Raw genomic sequence first — 22455 nt, 5'->3', positions numbered from 1 at the left:
ATGCTAATGCATTTCAAAAGAATGCTTTCTTTGTGTTGTATATTTCACATGGTGCCAAGTTTCCACAATAGTTGCCTACATTGCACAAATGTGGAGATATTTATAACATGAATCTCTCAAAAATCTGTTGCTGGTGGGTCGAGACGTCTAAGTAACACTGTAGTAAAATGCATTCTGTTTTTGTAGGTCATCCATCCATCCATCCAGCCATTCATCACATATTGGCGGGTCCGGTACACTAAACTCTTAGAGCACCCCCACAGGGCTTTTCTAAGTTTCCAAAGCTCCTCTCCACTGCTTAGGAAACTCCCATTCATCCTTCGTAACCCTGCTGAGGGTGTAGAGCTGGTCCACTGTTATACATTCAGGTCGCAAACCACACTGCTCCTTCTGGATCTCAGTTTCAAGTAAGTGACCTTTCTCACCTGAACCACTGTATAGACCTTACCAGGGAGGCTTAGGAGTATGGTCACCGTGTAAATAAGGGGAAGCACCACCCTGTTCTACCACTCAAGGGATAGAGTCCTTGATATTGACATGATGTTGCAGAGGCAATAATGTCACTGCTGACAGAAGTAACAAGATAAATTATTCATTGTATTGGGATATCTTCTGCTCCAATGCAAATGCACTCAGTGTGGGTGCCTAAATATCATATAAATAAACATTAAAGTGGTCATGTGAGCTAGACATGGCCAACCTTTTCTTTTTAGAGCTAAAACGATTTTAAGCATAATTTAGTTATTATTTTTGTTTTTAAAATACATTTCTTCTGCAATCTCTGGTAATTTGGCAATTATTTTATTTACACTGTGGTCTAGGCAACAGCGGTCTATTATACTGCAGTTGATTGTCCTGTTTGCATTTTGGCCCATTGTTGATAGAAGGCCACGTTCTGTACTTTTGACAAACGCCACATGACGTAAAGACTTCGTCAAGTGGTGGGCACCTGTAATGGTCGGGCCAATATTTTTACCCATCTCTGGTATTGACTGTGTTTACACGTGGTTTTAAGTTGCTATTTGAGCCGCCATGACAGCAAGATGAGAGTCGAATGCATGCAATGAGTATGGCTGCACTCTGCCGTCTCCACTTTGCCAGAGATGGACCAGTAGGTCATTTTGTTGTGCGTAACAGCACGGCACAGCAACAAATTTCAAACAATAACGCTAGGCTAAAAATTGCCTCTATACATCTTACTATTCTTCTAATCTCAATGGGGTTTGTGTGCACTCCATGTCCGGCACATTATTTTCGGTCTCGAGCATCACTTTCCGAGTCTGTGTCTGACTGACTTTGAAGACTTCCCATTCAGGTCAACCATTGTTTTCCTATTTATTTTGTTGAATATACGCACTTTCTAAAAACACTACACATAAGCACTTCGTGAATTTTTGAACGCAGACAGGCAGTGTGTTTCAGTGACAGCAGCATGATTGTACATGTGGTGCGCATGCCTGTCTCATAGGCAGTATTTTCAAAATGTAGCTTCCTATGGAGTTTGGATGTTTACCCCATAACTGTGTGTGTATTTTCCCCTAGATAATGCTTATCCCCTCATTCAAAAAATGGATGTTCATTATTGACTCTTAATGGAACATTGGTGTAAATATGAGTATGAATGTTAGTGCAGGGCGTACATCACAAGTCAGCTGGGGTATTTTAGCTCCAGCTCAGCCATTATCCCAAATAGGTAAATAATAGAAAAACCAATTGATGGAAGTCAACAGCATAATACCAACCCAATAAAGAAAGTTTTCCACTCTTTGGAGACAGACAGCCATAAAATCCAATCAAAACATACCTAGAGAGAAATATAGTGATGTCCATTGGCTGCAGCCATGGACTACAAAGGAAATGCATCAAGAAAAAAAAAGTCATATTTACAGTTAAATCAATTGTAAATTAAAAATGGAGGTATTGATGTTTATCTTTATTCCCTAAATAATATATTTGATGAAATATTTAATCTTGGTAGTTTCAGTTCAAATTTATATTCATAAAAGACAATGTATGAAAACAGCAATTGTTCAAATACATTTGGAACCTCAAATGAGAAAAAGCAAGAAAATAGGAGCAAGCGCATTTGTCACCCAGAGGAGATAAAAATTGAGCGAGAGAAATCAAGCTAAAAGGGAGGGAGGGATGTTGTGGGTACAGCGCTCCAGCTAGTGTTGCTATGGCCCTGCCCTCTCTGCTCACTGAGCCATTTCCTGTTTTTGACCTGAAATCTTTATTTAGAGCCATTTCTCCTCGCTGCTTGGGATTCGCGACTTTGCTTCAAGTCCAGAAGGATGAACTGTAAAAAAAAAAAAAAAAATGTAAAAAGATTTTAGGGGTTAGCCAATTGATACTGTGAAATTAAGGATCAGTTTTCCGTTCGCGTATTTCTGCATACTTTATTAGCGTATTTCATCCCATTTTGGAATTTGGGTTACATTCTAAGATAAGTTCAAGTTCGTCAAATGAAAAAGAAATGTTAGTAACTTCTCAGGTTTATTGTTGAAGTTGTATTATGACTTTCAAATAGGGCTTTCAAAAAAAGCACAGCTACCATTTAGTTGTAAGATTTTAAAATTTCTCTGGGCCACTGGAAAGAGTATCTTTATTAGAAAAGTAGTAATCACAAAACTACCTTAAATTTGAAGTGTCAATATTCTCAATACTATGTGTTTTACTGCCTGTGTGTACTATTCTTTTCAACTCTTTTCATCCATCGCTCACAGAGGCTGCTACTCATTGTGTTGTAAACATTGCAAAAAGACAAACAGTACAAACGTGCCATTCCAACATCTCATCTGCTGTCATTTACGGCAGTGAATGATCTATCTGTCATAAGTTTTCAAAAAAAAAAAAAGGGCGCACAAGGCCTAAAAATAAGCAATGTGGAATTTTTGGCGTTCGCCTGGTCTAACTGTGATCATCTCTCTATTCCAGCGACATTGTAATAGGCAGAACAATTCTGTTACACTAGATGGCAGACTGCAGGATTGATTTGTGCATCCTCCTGCTGTCATTCATACAAATTAATAATGGCTTCACATTCAACTAAAACTCCGACAGAATAAATTTTGAGTGTAGACAACATTCAGTATACTTTTTGACATTTTTTTTCTTTTTTTGGGAGTGATATTGTTATCAAATATCTTCTTTGGCTCAAAAGATAGGCTATTAGTTCATATTTAATTACAACAATTTTCCTTTAATGGTAAAATGCCGATATTCTCATATTTTAAATCATCTTAATTTAGATTTCTCTCATAGTATTAATACATCTTTTACTGATTACCTGTATGTGCAGCATTGTGTAATTGTGTGTTGGAAAAAAAGGAAGTTATTGATTTGTTGTTTTCTACTGAACGCTGGTAATTTACTTAACTAAATAACAGATTACGGTAGTAAATAGAGAATAAAGATGAAAAAAAACTGATTATACAGATTAGTAAACTGATTGTACAGATTATTAAATTGAGGCTGCAGATTAGAAAACCAAAGGTACATAATAAATGGAGAGTACATAGTAAATTGAGGGAACAGATGATTAAACTGGGGGTATGAATTAATAAACGGGGGGTACTGATTTGTAAATTGAGGATACAATTGAATAAACTGGGGGTACGGATCTGTCAATTTAGAGAGAATAGATTGGCATTTTTTTGGAGAGGCTCCGGAAAGTGCAGAGGAAAGAAGGGAAAAACTTTTCTTATATAGTCTAATCTAAGTGATAATTTGAGTTGCTATGCAACTTCTAAATATTTGTGGCATGGGGTTGCATGCCATTGAGGGAATTTGGATGTAGTACAACGATAATGTGACTTTGTTGTGTAACTATATTACCATTTATTTTGCCCTCTTAAGTTTGAGCTGCATAGTTCACAAAATATCAAGCATTTCTTACAAATACAAACTTCCACTTTGCACATTTCACCATTGCATGTTCATATTAGTCCTATTAGTCCTACCACGAGGTTTTTACCTCTTAACTTTATTTGTTGTATTTAGTCATAAAATGGTACTAAACATAGATGACCTGATTTAAAATGAAGAAAAACTGGTAATCCTTGTGAACGGCAGTCTTGGTCAAAGTCTGTCCTGAGAGTAGACACCCTGTCTGGACAAATATGGAGAGCAGCATTGTTTCTGTGAGTCTCACAGAACAACGGTGAGAGTGAAGTGGGGGGTAGAAAGTGCACAAACACTTTCAGTTGCCCGGCATTGTGCACCTATTGCTCCACTGCTGTTTTGCCTTGAAGACAGGCAGCTGCCTATTTGTAACTTTACTGGTCACCTGCCATCTGCTAATAGGAGACGTGATTTTTTATTTACTGGCCACATCAATAACACAAAAAACATCAACATAGTTATAGCAATATGCAGTTTCAAACGTAATCGGTGGGGGGGGGGTGGGATTGGAGGTGGAGTAAATGTAATGGCGTCACATGTCAAGGCAGCTGCTGCTGCTCTCCCGTTTAGTTCCCCTCTGTCAATCTAGGATACCAGTGACCATTGATAAAAAGTGTAGTGCAATGTAATACATATATATATATATATATATATATATATATATATATATATATATATATATATATATATATATATGCACATACACACACATAAAATTTAGGCTTCGCAAATTTCTCAAAAATATATAGCAGGTGTGTAGCGCAAAAGGAAAATGGTAATTTAGACATGTCTACAAACACATCACGTAATGATATTGTATAATAAACAAGGTAATGGTCACTAGCTTTTTTTTTTTTTTTTTTTTGCTTTATCTATCGTGTATGGTTGAAATCGATGTATATGTTTTTGCTGATCACACATTTAATGTGTATCAGGCTACGTGTTGTGCAGTTCTTTCCATTCAGGCGTCAAACGTCACGAATCTGTCTGGCCGCTTTTACGAAGTTTGTCCTACAGTCCGTGAAGGCATCAGCGTTCCTCCGAGCTAGGCAGTTTCTCTCCTATCAGCGCCATTGTGTGACAGAGTCTCCAGCATCGAGGTCGTCTTGTTTTTTTTCCTTGTCGAGTGGACTGTTTAAATACCCCCATGTTTCTCTTTCAAACTCCGGCGGACCTGAATCTGGTAGGGCACTTTATCTCACTTAAAAAAAATTCATCGATCATACACGCCAAGGTAACCGTACTGTACTGACCGCAGTGGTACATACAGTACAGTAATTGTACAGGATAATAGAAATGGCAACGCTGTCGTGTTTGTTTGAGTTGCGACGCATGGAAAAGAAAGTTATTATATTAAAATGTTTTCTGATATACCTGTTCCCTCAAGCGATACTCCAATCGTGCTTCAATTTCAATACTAACTGAAGACAGTCGGGGCATGCACCGCCGCTTTGCAGTTCATCACAGTAGAGAAAGTGTTTGAACTTTTCCAGGCAGCGTACAGTTTTGTCTTTTTGCACCAGCGACATGTAAACGATCACGACATTGGACAGATGCACCATTTTAATGCTCATTGTTGCATCATTGGTCAGTAAACTTGGCGCAACGTGCAACGTTTTAACCCGATTCCATGGGACAGCCTCGGTCTATGGAGGGGGCACTGTTTTGTAACATGCACCACAACACAGCAGCCTGCGAGAATGACTGGAGCGCCTCTTCACTGACTGGCTGATTGTCAAGCGTCATATAGGTCGTGTCAAAGGTGTTAGGGCCGTCTAGAGGAGAATCCCAGCAGACTGAGCCACATTCACTTGCCCTGTTTGGCTGATTACAACTGAAACAATTGCAAGTGCTGCAGGATAGTCGTAGAGTGCATGTCTCCATTCAGCTCACGTTCCATAAGAGAAGACATCACGTGGGGCTTTAAAATGTGCTTGTATTATCTTACATTAACTTACATGCGTGTTACCTTTATGTGAAGTACTTTAACTATAGAGTTCAAATCGTTGAAGCGTCCATATATATATATATATATATATATATATATATATATATATATATATATATATATATATATATATATATATATATATATATGTTTTGTTGTTGTTGTTTTTTTTTTTACTTTAAAGCAGTCATTCTTAGCCAGGGTAAGGGTAACGCGGGGCAATAAAACAGTAATTCATTGAGCCTTTTGCTCATTGAGGTACCCTCGTGAAATATTTTTTCCAGCCAAGTACCCCCTAACCAGCGCAAATTATTTTGGGAAGAAAATGTAGTTTTGTGCCATTAGTGTCTCATTTATTAAACTTTGGAACTACATTTGTAGTGGTAGGTCTAGGCATGTTTTATTCAACAATGGCAGAAGATAGATCATGTAACGTAATCTGTTTTATGTCTCGCTTGCTTTTTCGGAAAACAGTCTCACTACACATTCGTATGAAACTTAACAAAATAAAGGCATTCAACATTTTGCGCTAACATAATTTAGCATTCATTGCTTTATGTTCCAAATACCTTGCTCTTAATTTGAAAAGAAAATGAACTGTTCCTGTCAGGACATTACAAAGTAGATTTGCTGCTACCTGCAGAAAGTGTCAAAATACCCCCTGAAGGGCCATTTGAGAACCACTGCAGGAGAGGTGCTGTAAGACATTTTCCAGTAGCCCTAGTTTATTTGTCTGAAAATGTGTATTTATTACCTATATATTTATTCACTCATCTATCTATGGCAGTGATTGTGACAATTAAATCTTAATCCATCATATTGCATAAAATGCAATTCATCTGTTTTCACCTGTTGCCACTCATACAATAGAATGTGTCCTCCTTTCTTGTGAGTACTGTATATAAACCTATTCAATTTAACTCATTCACTACACCTGGCTGCTACAAATGCCCATGTTTTATTTTTACTATACTATATGTCAGCGAATGAGTTAATTATTCTTTTGTTACTCTATGTTGCTGGCATATATCAAAGAATAAAAATGTATTGTAAATAAATAACGCTGAATAGATGCCATTGACAGGTATAGAAGTCCAAATTCCAGTTTTACTGTGCCGTACATCTTCTATACAGTGTCATCAATGAAGTTATTTTCAAGTAGTGCTACCTGTGCATGTGTTTGAAACTGGGTGATATGGTAGTTAGACGTACGTCGTGTCTGCAATAGTAAGATAGTTATGCTGCAATAGTAGAGAGGCACGCACAGTATGCTGCAGTTCTCAATGAGTATTGCCTACCTTAGTCGTAAGTACTTAGAAGGTGAGTATACTGCAGGTACATTACATCATTTAGCCACTCTGCAGTAAATGGGAAACATACTGCTGTAATGAAATATGCATATAGCAGGTACACCCCAGTACTATGACCTTTATTCTGCAGTTGTAAGACAGGTTTAGTGACGTATTAAGATACTTCTACTTGAGTAGTAAGGCAGGTATACTGCAGTAGTGAGGCAGCCATTGAGTAGACAGATTGAGGTTGTAGATTTCAGTAGTTCCTGAGGCTGTTGCTGGAAGTGTCATGCTGTTTTTTTACTCACCAGAGGCTAGCAAGGAAGAGAGCAGTGCTTCACAGCATGCAGACACGTCTGCTGACCTAAATCTGCTCCTTTCTCTTTTTTCTTTATGCACATAATGTGTATTTAAATGAAGAAGCACTTTACTGCTTGTGGCAGCAACTATTGTGAATGGATGTTATTTTCAGTGTTAATATTCAGTCCGCATGGTGCTTGCTTGCAAATTCAAACCCTCAACCTCACAGCTAAAAGGTGGATGTGATAAATACTCTTCCCGCATACTGCCCATGTGTGGTATTTCATCCAATCCTTTGATATTTACATCAAAGGGAAAACTTTGAAAGAAGACACTAGGGAGCTGAAACTTCACCCAGATGGTGACAATTTAGTTATCACACTCCCAGGAGTGTGGCATCCCTTAGCTAAAATACTGCGAGAAAAATGTGGTGACACAAAACTGGTCAAAACACCATATAAGGGGTAAGTTAAGTTAGCAATAAGTTAAGTTAGCGATAGATTTATGTTGTTTAGTTAGAGCTGTCTAAACTAATTGACAACTAATTGATTGTCAAATTATTCGAAGACTATTGTAATAACTGAGTATCGTTTAGAGCCATTGTTCAACTTAAATCGTCCAAATCCTCCAAGTTCATCAACATTGTTTAAATGTTTTTTTGTTAAGGAACTCATAATAATTGGTAAATAAACTGTAAAAGAGAAAAAAATATTTTGTAAGATAGTCTAATGCAAAATATAATATGATTATCCAATGATTCGATTAATGTGTGGAAAAATTGACAGAATAATGGGTTCTAAAAATATAGAATAAATAAATAAATAATACAATACAAATACAAATTCTGTTGTAATTTCATTAATTTTCTATTCACTCATCTGAGCATCACTAGTATACAATACATCCACATGCAAAAGATTCGCCAGGATGTCTCGTAGAAACTGTAGTACTTTTTAACGAAGCCTTTCATTATGCAAGACACTGTAATGTTGTAAATTCGCTGTCTGATATGCAGCTGACCTCTGTCATGTGAATGATATCATGACGTGAGATAGAAACAAACATGCACGCACAGGGACTCGCAACCCAGAAACTCAAATATGATCCATGTAAAAAGGCTATCAACATAATTTTTACGGATTTTGATAAAATGGGAATATTTTTTCACCACAAGTAACATTGGTATCTCAAATTAAATGTTTTCAAGATATGACCAACTCTTGTTTGTTTTTTTGCTTTGACATGCGAGCTGATAGTTCCTGTAAGATACTATATGTGTACTTGATTGTTTGGTTGGTTTGAGCAATTTTCAATCAGTAAGCGATTACTTCAAAATTTTTACTGTCACTGTCAGTCAAAGTGTTGAGTCAACTAACCCTAAAATACAGAGAATTTGGCCTGTAATCAAACAAACACAGAACTGCCTTAGCAAAGTCGTCTAGCCTAATGCTAACAATCATTTGAAAATGCCATCAACAGCATGACAAAATGCATCAATGCTGTCCTGTTATAACTCTCTATGTGACCGATATTTTAACAAATGATGCAGCTGCACATGTAATGTAGACAGACAGTATAACGTAAAAAGCAACCTGCGAAATTGACCAATATTACGTGTAACTCTATTATACTGCCCCCTGGTGGCCACACATTGAAACGAGCCTCAAAATTCCTCGTATTTTTTATTTGTCTAATGAGAAACACATTAAAATTACAATCATACTTGGACAATATTTGGGAGGCTGGAGCAGATTTATGGCATTTCTATTCATGTCAATAGAGAAAGATTATTTGAGACAGTGTTTTGGCTTACGAGTGTTGGCATGTAATGAATTCAACTCGTAAGCCAAGGCAGCACTGTAGTATTGCATTTTTCATCGCTTATAGGTAGAGTGGGTCTGTTAAGGAGACAATGACAAGTTGCTCATCCTCTGGTTTTGTCTGGAATGTGTTTACGAGGGCCACTTTTGTGTGTCTTATTCATGCACACACACACATTCATGGAGTGTTTTCTTCATGCGTTGAGCTGCATGTCAGAGTGCAAAGGAGGGCAGTTTAACCAAAGTCTTGACTACAGTGCACTGCTGAATGAGTTGTACTGCATACACACACACACACACACACACACACGTGTGGTACTTTCGTTATCTACCTGCAGTAGTGTTGCGTGTGTGTGTATGTGTGTTTTAGTCTATCTTTACTTTGTGCATCCAGGACCTGAAATAGCCTTGTATACGCAAGGGGGAGGGGTGGATGTGTAGCACAAGCATGGAAACCAGGGTATCCGGTTTCAGGATCATAATATCACTGCAGTGTCTATCCACTTGCGCTGCACTACTGCACAACGCATTCAAACGCACTCACTTTCAATGCACACACTTGAGCATGTAAGTGTACACATGACATTCAAACACTCACGACTTTCATTTACCGTATTTATTTTTGGTTGGCGCTTTATAAATGTAAGTTAAAAGGGCCATTGCTGGTTGCTGCCAAGTGGCACAGCGCAATTCGCCTGATACTTGCTTTAAATAGTGATTTTCAGAATTCAAATTTTTTAGTTATTCCAGAAAATTAGTGTAGATCTGTCCAACTTGAACAACCATTTAGTTCACGCCTAGATAACGGTATATGCACAAAACACATGTATTTGTGTCTTTAAAGTCACTTACAGATGATGCTCCAATATTCCATGAATAAAACTTGAGAGAGAAACTGTCTGCCAGTTACAACAAGGTCAATAACTTCCTGTCCTTCTTATTCTTTTGCTGCTGCTTCTTCTTGACAAGCAAACTGGGCACGTTTTGTGCTTGACTGCCCTCTACTGGTTACGTTGTACACCTAAAACCGAGCCACCATGTTTGTAGTGACAGCTCATATTCATGAAAATACAGGCTTTGTGTTTTTTTTAGAATTTCATAGCTTTAATATTTTACCGCTGTTGCCTTCATTTAGATGAACTATTCCTCTTTGCCTTATGATGTTCAGTTTTGGACATGTTCTTCTCACTGAACTTTCATGCACATCATATCATCAAGAGCAGGCTGCATTTGTCATTTTTGTGCAGGTCCTCATCCGAAAAAAGTGATCAATTTGTCGCTAAACAAATGATATTCATCTAATGTAGTTCACAGTGACTGTAATGGCATCTCTGGTATACAGAAAACTTTTTGGGAACAAGAAGTGATTTTTTTAATTTTGAATCATAACATGGTTCAGAACCTGAAAGTGGGAGAAGAGTGAGGACGTGTGATGATGAGCCAGCCCTTGGGATGAAACAAGAATGAAAAAGAAAAGAGTAGAGAAGAGGTGTGGCAAACGGAAAAGGAAGAGGAGGACACTGAAGTGGAATGTAAGGGGTGGGGCACCTCTGGTATGTCAGCCCTGTACACTGTGTGCATAAGTGAGCTTAGTTCCAAACACTGACATGAGTTAGAGAGGCGCACGTGCGCAGCTGCTTCGACTCTCAATCACACACGCAAATCGCTTTGAAACTGTCGCTCACTCTTTAATGTTTCTTCTGAATTATGCGCTTTGCGCTTGACTTGCACTAGGCATGAAAATTGGGCCCCTCATTTTGAGGTGTCCTTTAGATTAGATGTCACAAATGAAACATAAGACACACCTACATTTCAGAGGAGGTGACTTAGCTGAAGACTTGCGAGGCAGACGGTGATGTTGCGCAATCATTTGACACAATGATTTCTAGTGTGATGTCTATCGCAGCTTGACTAGGTGTGTTACAAAAGTAAAGAAAAGTCAAGCAATCAGAATAAATCCCTTTGCTTTTCTCACCAAGGTCTTGTTAGGTGTGTCTGGAGGATTTTTACAACAGTTACAGTTTAACTTCACACACATTCACATTAGGAACAACAATTTTTTCTACAAATTTCACACAGACATTTGTCCGACTTGTATCTTTACAGAGTTTAGTTTTTCTCTGTTTTTGGTTAATTAGTGTCGAATAAATGAAAAAAAAAATCATTGCAATACCTTATAGTGTGCACATGTGTCCACTACATTGTGGATGACTCAAGCAGCATGAACTAAAGAGCATGGTTAAATGGTTATTTTGTCATTTTTCCCGCTGGACAGTTGCTCTGTGAAATGTTGCTCCTGACCCGCCTACCTTTGACTCCACCTTCTTTTCCTCCTCCTCATCCTCCACCTCCCTTCCAGCAAACCCCCACTACCATTTCATTCTTTGTCATCTCTTTGGGTGAATTCCCAGCTGACTCTGTTTGTCATGGCAACCAACCAGTCATGGTGACTGGGCCTGCAGCTCACACTTCCTGTGTGTGTGTTTGCATGTGTGTGTATGTATAGCGGCTGGCTCTATGGGCCTGTCATCCTGGATTAGAATCAAACATGCTGCAGTGATGCCTGTTTTCGCTCTTTCACTCTTGTTTGTCTCATTTTTGGATGCTCTTGTCCCACCAGACAGTAAAAGTATTTCAAACAGCTTGAATAGTCACACTTACTGTATATACTGTGGTGTGTTATTATCGTGTGTCGGTATGTCTTGCACACGGTGCGGCACAGCGCTGTATTTGCATAGCGGGAGCTTGGAAGGGGTTTGGCTTAAAATGTGGCCTATGATCTTGTGCTGCAGCAGGGAACACTGCTATTACATAACGGATGTGTGTGTGTGTTTGTGTTGGGCCCCAGTCTGTAGCAAAAAGGCTCCCATTCCATCTGCTCTTTGGTTTAAATGCATGCCTTATTTAATCTTGCTGGTGTAATAAACCTGCTGCTTCAAAGCAGCTTTGTAAAAGTGTAGTGGTGCTTTGACATGCAAGTTTAATTTGTTCCATGACTGCGTTCAGAACTCCAAACCTTGATATTGCAAATTATTTCCCCCGTTGAAATGCATGAAAGGACAAAAAACACGAAGAAATTGGCACTGTATAATATTGTACATTTTGAAAACAGTATAGTAAAATACTGTATTTGAATTGAATGAAAATTCAATCAATTTCATATGAATGAAACTCTTTGTATCTCCAAAATCATCACTTTTTGGACGACCCCAAAACGGCTCGTTTCTTCAAGCATTAGCATTAGCATTGCCTCCACAGTAAAAAGAGCAAGTCATTTTCTACACGTTAGACTGGTCAATAATTTGTAAAAAATAACAACAAAAAACACCCACATGTTAAGTGGGTCCAAACACTTTAAATGTATAATTGTTTTTAATAGAATATGGTGCTGTTTTCATTTATTAACCAAAGCATGTATTTTTCTGGGAGCACAGAATGCATTATTGAGTTTTGACTTATTTCTCTGAAGAAAATGTTTCTAAAAATAAGAGTGAATTAAGGTATCATTGGACTCAGGTTTTTAATTTGAAGCTGGATGGGTGAGCATACACTAAGGATGGGACTTGACGCAAACCCCATCTCACAAGATTGAGCCCATGAGAATGAGACGAAATGAGATTTTTTTTTTCCAAAATATGTCATATGAAATAATGCTTGACAATTTTTTTTTCTACTGTGCAGGCTGCAACAAAATTAATGATCTAGTGACAAATGCCAGTCTCATTTTTCAGCTTAAGATGAGATCTTTCCTAATACCGAATAGTTTAACAAAATGCATGTATGGCCTTTTATATTCTTATTCTTATTCTTATTCTTATTCTTATTCTTATTCTTATTCTTATTCTTATTCTTATTCTTATTCTTATTCTTATTCTTATTCTTATTCTTATTCTTATTCTTATTCTTATTCTTATTCTTATTATTATGGTCAACATCATCATATTTGCAGTGTTTAACAAGCACCTTTGTCATCTTGTTGTGTCCTCAAAATCTTTGCAAAATCTCACCCCATCCTTCACAGACACATTATTTGCATAGCAATGAAATAATATGCCCTGTTTCTCTTGGGTTGCAGATTTATGTTCAGTAAAGGTGCCAAGCGAAAACTAGACGAGGATGAAGAGGTGCTGGAAGGAAAAACGCCGGAGGCGTCGGCGGCGGGAGGAGGATTAGGCCTCGGCCACGAGGGCCTGTCCAAGGTGTCGTACACCCTTCAGAGGCAGACCATTTTCAACATCTCGCTGATGAAACTGTACAGCCAGCGGCCCCTGAGCGAGCCCAGCCTGGAGCGTCGCGTCCTCATCAACAACATGCTGCGGCGCATCCAGGACGAACTCAAACAGGAAGGCTCCTTGCGGCCGTTGCTTCTGCCGCCGTCGCCGCCGCCCGACGACCCCATGAACGAGGGCTTCCGTGAAGCCCCGCCCTCATTCGGCGTACTTACAGCCCAGGTAACCCCGCCTTCTGCTCTGCTGATGCCTGTGATCATTCCTCCGCCTTCGCCACACCCGTCGGTGCCTCCCGTCTGCCCGCCGCTGTTGGACGCCTGCCTCACTCCGGCTTCAATGCTGGAGGACGACGGGGCAGATTCCTCCTTTTGCGCGTCATCTCCGCCCACTCCTCCTCTATCGCCTCCCTCGTTACAAAGTCAGACGTCCGCCGCCGGCTCTCCGCCTACCTCAGGCGGTGGCGCGAGCAGCATGGATTTGCGTCCTCCCGCGGCCATAACTAGGACAGCAGCGGCCGAGTCTATGACTGTAACTACCTCCCTCCCTCCCACAACACTCACCCAGCCCCCCCACTTAGCGGCCTTGTCCCCTGCACCCTCGGGCCAGACAAAAGACCGAAGAACGTCAGGCTCAAAATCCGAAGCAGCTTGCGTCCCGCTCGCGGAATCCAGCTGTGCCGAGCTCCGGCCGACGGACGCCCTGTCTGCGGCGCCCCCTGTTGACATTTACCCCTCTCATTCCCACCTTTCCACGCCCTCCGGGTTTCTCACAGACCTGGCGCTGGACGACGTCCTCTTCGCCGACATCGACACGTCCATGTACGATTTTGATCCCTGCGTGTCGGCGGGGGCGGTCAGCGTGAACGCCGGGGCCGGCCTCGCCAAGATGTCGCCGATGGTGTCGGCGGATGATCTCCTCAAATCGCTGGCGTCTCCTTACGGTGGCCCCTCCCCCCAAGTTTCAGCCAATCAGCCTTTTAAAATCGATCTGACGGAACTTGATCACATCATGGAGGTTTTGGTCGGTTCATGACAAGCAGGGCGTCCCCGTTTTTTTGAAACAGACACTGCAATCCAGACAAGAGACTGAAATGAATATTTTAGACATATCTGGGATTTTTTTCTGATTTTTTTTTGTTTGTGGTTTTAAAGTTTGCAATTGTATTTCTCAGTTGTTATGTTAAGACAACTGTCATTACTACTACTACTATACTACTACTTCAAACACTGTGCATGGACTGTCATCGCTTTTCCAAACACAGGAATGAAATCTTTGGGAATCAAAGATACAAATCAGTTTACGTGTCGATACTTGTGAGGTCCTCCAGGGAATGAATTCCCTAATATGAACATAATTGTAAATTTCTAATCTGTAACACTGACCTAAGCCATAGCCCCCAAAGTGTCGCAGTTTGTTTTTTTGTTGTTGTTTTTTTTTTTTTCTTCCAATCCTAGGAGGATCCTCACTGGTACAGAAATTTACGTGAGAAACACACTCACACAAGCACGCATGCACACACACATCCGCACATGCACACTGAAATTGAGTGCCTTTCAAAAAAATCACCACTTATTCAACTCTTTTGTATTTTGATTGTTTTTTTCATTTACTCTTAAGTTGTCGCTCATAATATATATTTTTTGTAATTTATTAACTTTACTGGTCTCTTAGTTAGGAATTTCCTCATGATCAAATAATAATAATTTTCATTGTCTTCTATTGCCAGATGCTTTCATTGTTTAACCACAATAAAAAAGCCCCGCTACTCGTTAATTATTCTTTGATAATATTTCTGATGCTCTTTAAGGCGGTCATGTGATGATGATGTCTGTTCACTTGATGGTGCAAAGCGGGATGCTATTTTATACAGACTTTTTTTATATGCTGGGATTTGCAGCAGAATTCAAATTGGCTATAGAGTAGAATGTGTTGTGTTTACTTTAGGAACAGTTGCGGAATCTTTTGCTCCGGTCAGGTGGGGGAGAGCTCGAAAGTCCAACCAAAACAGACATGTGGACAAAAACTGTCTGCACATCAGCTATCACATATTGCAGACAGAGACATTGTGGCGCTATTGTAAATCAATAATTTCCTAAAAATTGTATGAAGACAAAAACATATCTTGTATCGTGTATTTCTAGATAGATGTCTTTTGTTAGTTTATTTTTGCAACCGTTAAGTAAGTTGAGTGACAAATTACAGCACAGCGTACAGTATTACACAAAGTCTATTTGCACAAACTGTCGTGTCCAGAATAGAAGCCCGTATTCACTAAATCTCAGGGTTTTACTCACGCCATTGTATTGTGCAGCAGTGTTTTGAGGTTTACCCCAAACACCCTGGATGTTTATATACACATATACGCAATTCCTGGAGGGCTAAATCTGTCCAGTAATCACTTTCAAACTGATACCCGTAATTGTTGCACTATTGTGGCTGTAAAGCAGTAGTTTTGCCTCACAAAAATAACTTGTATTAAATACAACTTTGCCAATGTCAGTGTCACGTATCCTCTCGAGACCTAACTTTTATGTCCACTTAGAAGGATGGCTTCAATGACTCAAACAATACAGACGAAAAACAAATGTCCACTTTAGTGGACACAAATGAATTGGCTGGGTCTCAGGAGGATATTGAGGCAAAATGTGCACGGAGTCTGATGTACCTTATTTCCTCAGATACCTAAATAGATTCTTCTATGCCCCCTCAGTAAGATAAGATTATATCACTTGAATATTAGTCCAATTAATTTAAAACAGTTTCTCACCCATAGTCAGCTGGGGTAAGCTTCAAGTTTCTCTTGAGGAAAAAGTGTAATAGGAAATAGGTACACCCCGACCACTATGTGAGCAAATACTGGAATTTTCTCTGTATCGTAAATATTAGCAACAGAAAATGCCAACTGTTTATTGGCTATGTTTATGCCTCTGTATTTTTTGTATTTTGCCCAGTTCACTACGCCTTCGCATTGCTGTAGTCACTAACCAAGTTAGCTATTCCACTCGAGCGTTCCACAGAATAATCAACTAGTCGATTAAATTGACAGATGATGGCCCTTCATAAATAATTGGCCAAATATTTGATATTTGTTGATCATTTTAACTTTTTACTTTTGTGCAATCTAACCATTTATAGTAGTTGTACACAGGTAACAGCGGTGTCATGGAATTAAAAAGGAATTGATTGATAAGGTCATTCTGCTAACCTGTCATTCAAAATGGAGCAAATCTTCATTTTCAGAATGATTACATGAGCAATTCAAGTTGTGAAGAATTGACCTGGTTGTCGCTAATTTACACACAACATGAAGTCAGTTTGTTAAAAACAAATTAAAAATATATTAATTGTTGATCCATGCTACTCGCAGGTATAGGTAGCAAGTTGGCCTGTTAATATAGGTTTTTTAACTAACAAAAAATCAATATTGCCCTAAAAAAAAATCTGTTCGCTCCATAGTCCACATTGTATGGTTATAGCTTTGTTCATAATGTGTTGTATGAGAAAACTCATAGTTTTCTCAAGAAAAACCCTTGGCGTACATCAAGGAGTGGTTCAAGGCCATTCACACTTGACCAAATGAAACGCATAGTTGGAGCAATTGCACCACAGTTCATTTAAACCAAGCCAAGTTACTCAACTTGCTGAGACACATTTTGTAAACAAGGCAGATAGTAAGATTTACTTTAATGCCGTTTGCTAAGCCACAGCAGAGACCCCTCCATTTGTATGCAAGCAATCCAGTTTCCATAATACGTCCACTTCAAGCTCATCATCACATGATGTCAACCGATATTGATTTAATCATCAATATCCACAATGCATACATTTGTCTTTATATTCTTCTTGTCTTTATTTTTCCCAGAAAGCTGCCAACTAGTTTCGTCGTAGCGTCCTACTGTAGCTTTAATGCCTGTAGAGAATAGCACCCAAAGAAGCGCAACATTTAGCAATTTGCGACTGGAAAGTTTCTCCTGTGAGCAGTTCAAGTCATAATTACTTGGAGCATTGCTACAAAACATAGAAGCGTTGCTTTGATATTTTAACTGTTGCGAGTTCCTCTCACACCCAAGAGTGTTTAGTGCATCAACTTATTAACAGTATGAAAAAAAAGTCAAGGGAGCTGCCGACACCTATTGTGTTCAAGGAATCATAGTGGCTGCCGGGACGCGATGTGTTCATCTTACTGCGTTAGCCAAAATCGAAAAAGGTTCAAGGGGCAGCGCGCAGCTGTCCCAGTCTGCCTTTAACCTCCTCCAGTATCAAAACCATCAGCATCATTTCTCCTTTTTATAGACAACGGCATCAGGTTTCTGTCCCTATTTTTTTAAAATCTGTTAGTGGTGTTTTTCTCTGTCAATGAAGTTATTTATTCTTTCTGCTCTGTGTAAATATATTTATTTTAATTTGAAGTGAACCTTTGGATTGTAAATAATGTGTACAGATTGTGTAGTGGGAATGTAATCTGCTCCGAATTGTATCTGAGTGAGGAATTAGCGTGGAAATTTTTTGTATATGGACATGGATCGTTTTTGTTCCTTTTTGTCTGTCTTTTATACTCTTCTGTTCTCTGTTTTCCAATTGAACTTTTTATGGAGCAATACGCAAAAAACAAAAAAAACAAAAAACAAAACAAGAACCCATCTGCAATCCTCAGATACCAAGATTCCAAAGCTTGTCATCGATGCCTCAATGCCAAAAGTTATGTACATAGTATGAACGACAAATGAGCTCCTGGGACTGCACGGATCAGTTTTCTTTACTGAATTTGTTCAGCGCTGTCCAAGCATGTGACACAGCACTACTTCCTGGGATAGACTGACCGGAGTCAAGGCTGAGTTCCTCCAAAGTCTGTATTTTTCACAGACCTTCGAGTTGTGCCTTGTTCTGTTCTGTGGAACACAAATCTGTCTCTTTTTCTCTCTCTTTCTCTTGTAAAAGAAAAAAATATATATATATGAGATGAACTGACTGCTGACTATGAATTTGAAAGTCTTACTTTTGTAGTTTTATAAATATGAATATATGCATAAATATGTATACTATACACACACATAATAAACAGTAAAAGAACATGACTTCTCTTTTTTTGAACAGAAAACAAGCTTTGCGAAATGTTTGATACTTGTAGTTGGCATTAATCAAGATTTGTACACTCACACCATGACACACTATCACCATGACCTATAAGTCATTGTTTAAAATTATCTACGACATGAAATACTCCCTAATTATATAATTTAGTCAAATCTAAAACAGAAATATTCTGCAAAGTATACAGTTTCATAACCAACTTTGTAGCAGTGTTCAGAGGCTGTTTAAAATCAAAGTGTTATTGTTTGAGCTAACACAAGGCACTTGAAAAAAATGAAGATGAGAACAAATATAAAGCAATTGTGCTCTGTTAAATTTGTTCATTTCAAGTTAAAAAAATATTTACAATATAGTCACTAAACAAAAATAAATTACAAACATGAATAAGATTATCTGTATACTTGAAAGGTTGATTGTATTTATTGGTTTATTGTGTTTATTTATGTTCTTTCTTTTTATATGCGTGTATATCATAAGAGAGCTTTTAAATCACGCTCATAACAATTATCTACTGTATGCTTGTTCAGATGATCGTGTTTTGTTTTGTTTTGGGATACTTTTTTGGTTATGAATAGCCTAGATTATTCACATGATGAATAAAATATAATAAACTAGGGGTAGTACTAGAGAGGTTTTTGTCATTCTTCCTACTCCCTTTGAACATCTAAATCATACTAAAGTAATATCCATTGATGACCATTTTCTTTTTATTTTGTTTTAATTTCTTGGTATGTTCATTCAATCAATCAATTGGAACATTCAATAAATTAATCATTAAAAACCACTCCAAGGCTTTCACGAATTATCTTGGCTAACATGAGCAACATTTAGAATTGTGAAGAATAAAGCGATCTTGGTGCCACATGCTTCTTAGATATGATTTCAATAAAAAAGCCATTAATAGGCATTATGATAAATAACGTCAACCCTCTAAGATCATTGATAACTGACTGGCTGCTTGCTAACTATTCAGTGCATGAACTACAAGTAGATTTTGAGACAAAGCCAGTGATGCTGTAAAGCGTCAGAATGGAGTTATTTTTATGACATCATGATGAATTACACTGATACAGATAAGCTTCAAATTGATGGAACCATGATAAACAAAGGAAAAAGTGTGCAATGACTTTATGAAATGACACTGAATCGCCTTTGAGAGACACCAGAGAGAAACAATTGACAAATGAAATCAAAATTTTGGTTCATAGAATGAACGTGTTATCAAAAACAACAACAACAACAACCTTAATTCTTAATAATATTGCTCCGCAAAAAATAATCAATAGGAAGTGTCAGTGTAAATATTTGTTCACGAAAAATATGAAACATAAAGCGTCCTGTTTGGGGCTTATATAAGAGATGTGTTCACAAAATTAAATCAATAACTTTATTATAAATAAATATTTTTCCATGAAAAATAATCAACATCAAGTGTCGGACCTGTATAAATAAATAATTATAAACTACTACAGTATATGTCCATAGAAAAATTATCAAATTAAAATGTCCTATTTTGTGATCATAGTAGAGATCTGTTCACAAAAAAAGAAATCATAACTTGACAGGTAACAAGAGGTGGCACTGGAAAAGTCGGGTCAAACCATTCTAGTATGAGGGAGAATCTGGCTTTTTACAGTAATGAATTTGAATAGCATATAATGTGTTTTATGAACTTATCTTTTCCAGACCTGAAACAAGTTCCACTGATCGCCACCACTATTCCACTTAGACAGTATTCGCAATGACTGCCTATTGGTCCTGCCAGCTTTAAGGTCTTGCCTCCCAGGATTCAGAGAATATGTGTGATGCCGTCGTCCAGCGATTCTTGTGGGCCACCCTTGACGAGAACACTGGTGAGTTTGTCCGCTGTTGTGGAACTGGGCCAAAGCCAGGATTGCCCTCATCCGTTCTGCCAAGCAGTATGTTAGCATTGCCAACCGCCCTTGGAACGAGGTCTCCACCAATCAACCAGGGCAGAAGGTGTGGTTGCCCACCTGGGACTTATATTGCCAAAGAATTTGGCACCTAAGGTCAACTGGCCGCCATTGCTGTTGGGACTTTTGTCAGTGATGCAGCATGTTCTTTATGCTGATGCCTGAGTAACTGTGATGTCATTTAGTAGCAAGTTGCGAAAATAGGTGGACCATGCTGCTTTGTTTGTTTTCCTCAAACACAATATTAGTCAGGATGCCATGTTTAGATTAGTGAGGAAATATTGGGGCCAAATAAATCTAAATAAATAAATAAACAAATTTATAAATAAATAAAATCGACCTGTTTTTACATTTTTCTAAAGAGCGGCTTTTTTTTTTGCTCCTTGCCGTCAACTGAAAATGACGTGATTTTACTCTTTTCTGTTTTTTTTCGTCATGTGACAGTTGCAAAGGTATGATATAATGAGTCCTGGATTTGATAGCTTACTTCATATATTACAAAATCAATATTATCAGAATGAAATTTAAAATAATCACTTTCCCCTAAGTGTGAACTGAAATAATAAAATCTCAATACCAAGCTTCCGATTAGCATTCATGCACCCACTGGGGTGCGATGGGGGGGTTGTGCCCGCCTTCGAACTGCTTGCCCCCTCAGTTGAGGAACGATCTCTAAAATGTATTTTTCTATGATTTTCAAAAGTGCTCTTATAGTAGAGAAGGCGACAAAGTCCTTTGTATGTTGATCTTTAATATGGTTAGTGTTTTTAATTTGAATAATTTGGATAATAAGCTTTCTCGCAATAAACGTGACTTGGTCATGTGACTCGGAGACAGCGCTGTCACGTTAAAAAAATACCACCTGCAACGGTGTTGTGAATTCGTTTAGCAGTGTGCGTTGATGACCAGTAAATCATATTATTCTAACTTATGTGTCTGTAAGCATATTGTTAGTACGTGCCATAGTCTGTTGCATCAAAATGTTTAGTCAGGCTTTTTGGCACAGTTTTTCCGCGTACCCACGTAAACGCTTAGTGATCGGGAAGTTGTCATCACGTGGCTGTTAAATACCGGAAAAGGCAACAACGCAGTGTCACAATAAGAGCATTAAGCGCAATGATCGCGTAAGTGCTGCTTAAATGTTTTTCTCTTCATCACGCTTTGTTTATAGCGTACAGAGCATAATTAGACGGAATTAGTGGCAAAACATAATAAGTCAGGGATTTGGTTGAACAAAGAAACAACCGGAGTTGCGTTTTCTTGTCCTTCTCAAAAATTGTGAAGAAGCAACCCAGCACATGACGTGACGTTTTTAGTGCATTGAGCAACATTGTAAATTTTGAGAGGGCCTGTCTGAAGTCAGACCTGATTATTAAGATATTGTTTGTCAAAGAATCTGTAGGAGTTGCAGTGTTACATTTGAGCCGTGCATGCATGCATGCATACAGTTCATGCGCCCACATAATAACTGAGGTCATGGTGATGGGTCCGGGAGCCTGGATTCAATTCCAAGACCTCAGAACTGTAAGGACCCTGTGATAACTCCTTGAAATGTATTTTTTTTTCAAAACTATTGTGCACTGGCTGTTTTTGGACCAAATCTGAACCTAGAATACACACTGACTGTCTGAAGAAAAAAAAATTCAGCCGTTCAGCATGTCCTCTACTGTATTTGCTTTCTCTTCTTGTTGGCAGTGGCACAGCACCAACATTTGCCACTGTTCGGCAGTCATGACTTCTGATCCGCGGGGCTGCTGGTTATTTCCAGCATTTAGGCCACGCAGCTGCGAAGGGAAGCGGGGACAGTCTGTCTCTATTGGTGAAGGGAGGGAGGGGTAGTTTAGCTCAGCTTAGCAACAGCCCAGCTAAGGTCAGCGAGGACAAGACAGAAGACAGTCAAAAAGGCGGATGAGGACACGAAGGGCGTCCTCTCAAAGG

General features: G+C 38.7%; 1 protein-coding gene across 2 annotated transcripts; it reads left to right on the top strand.

The window, feature by feature from the left end:
* sertad2b (SERTA domain containing 2b) lies at nucleotides 1-18456 on the top strand. 2 transcript variants are annotated; one of them, XM_088422168.1, is made up of 2 exons: nucleotides 1-407; nucleotides 13339-18456. In XM_088422168.1, exon 2 carries the CDS (start codon nucleotides 13343-13345, stop codon nucleotides 14522-14524), a length of 1182 nt encoding a protein of 393 aa, XP_088278294.1. In that variant the 5' UTR covers nucleotides 1-407; nucleotides 13339-13342; the 3' UTR covers nucleotides 14525-18456. The 2 variants fall into 2 exon arrangements, with proteins under 2 accessions (XP_088278294.1, XP_088278293.1); XM_088422167.1 differs by lacking the exon at nucleotides 1-407 and adding an exon at nucleotides 4894-5086.
* The last annotated feature ends 3999 nt before the right edge of the window (nucleotides 18457-22455 follow it).

Source organism: Hippichthys cyanospilos, chromosome 8 (assembly GCF_059441005.1).
Source record: "Hippichthys cyanospilos isolate Australia breed blue-spotted pipefish chromosome 8, RoL_Hcya_1.0, whole genome shotgun sequence".
Classification (NCBI taxonomy): Eukaryota; Metazoa; Chordata; class Actinopteri; order Syngnathiformes; family Syngnathidae; genus Hippichthys; species Hippichthys cyanospilos.
The sequence above is the reverse complement of the archived record's forward strand: the minus strand, read 5'-3'. Positions and strand labels throughout refer to the sequence as shown.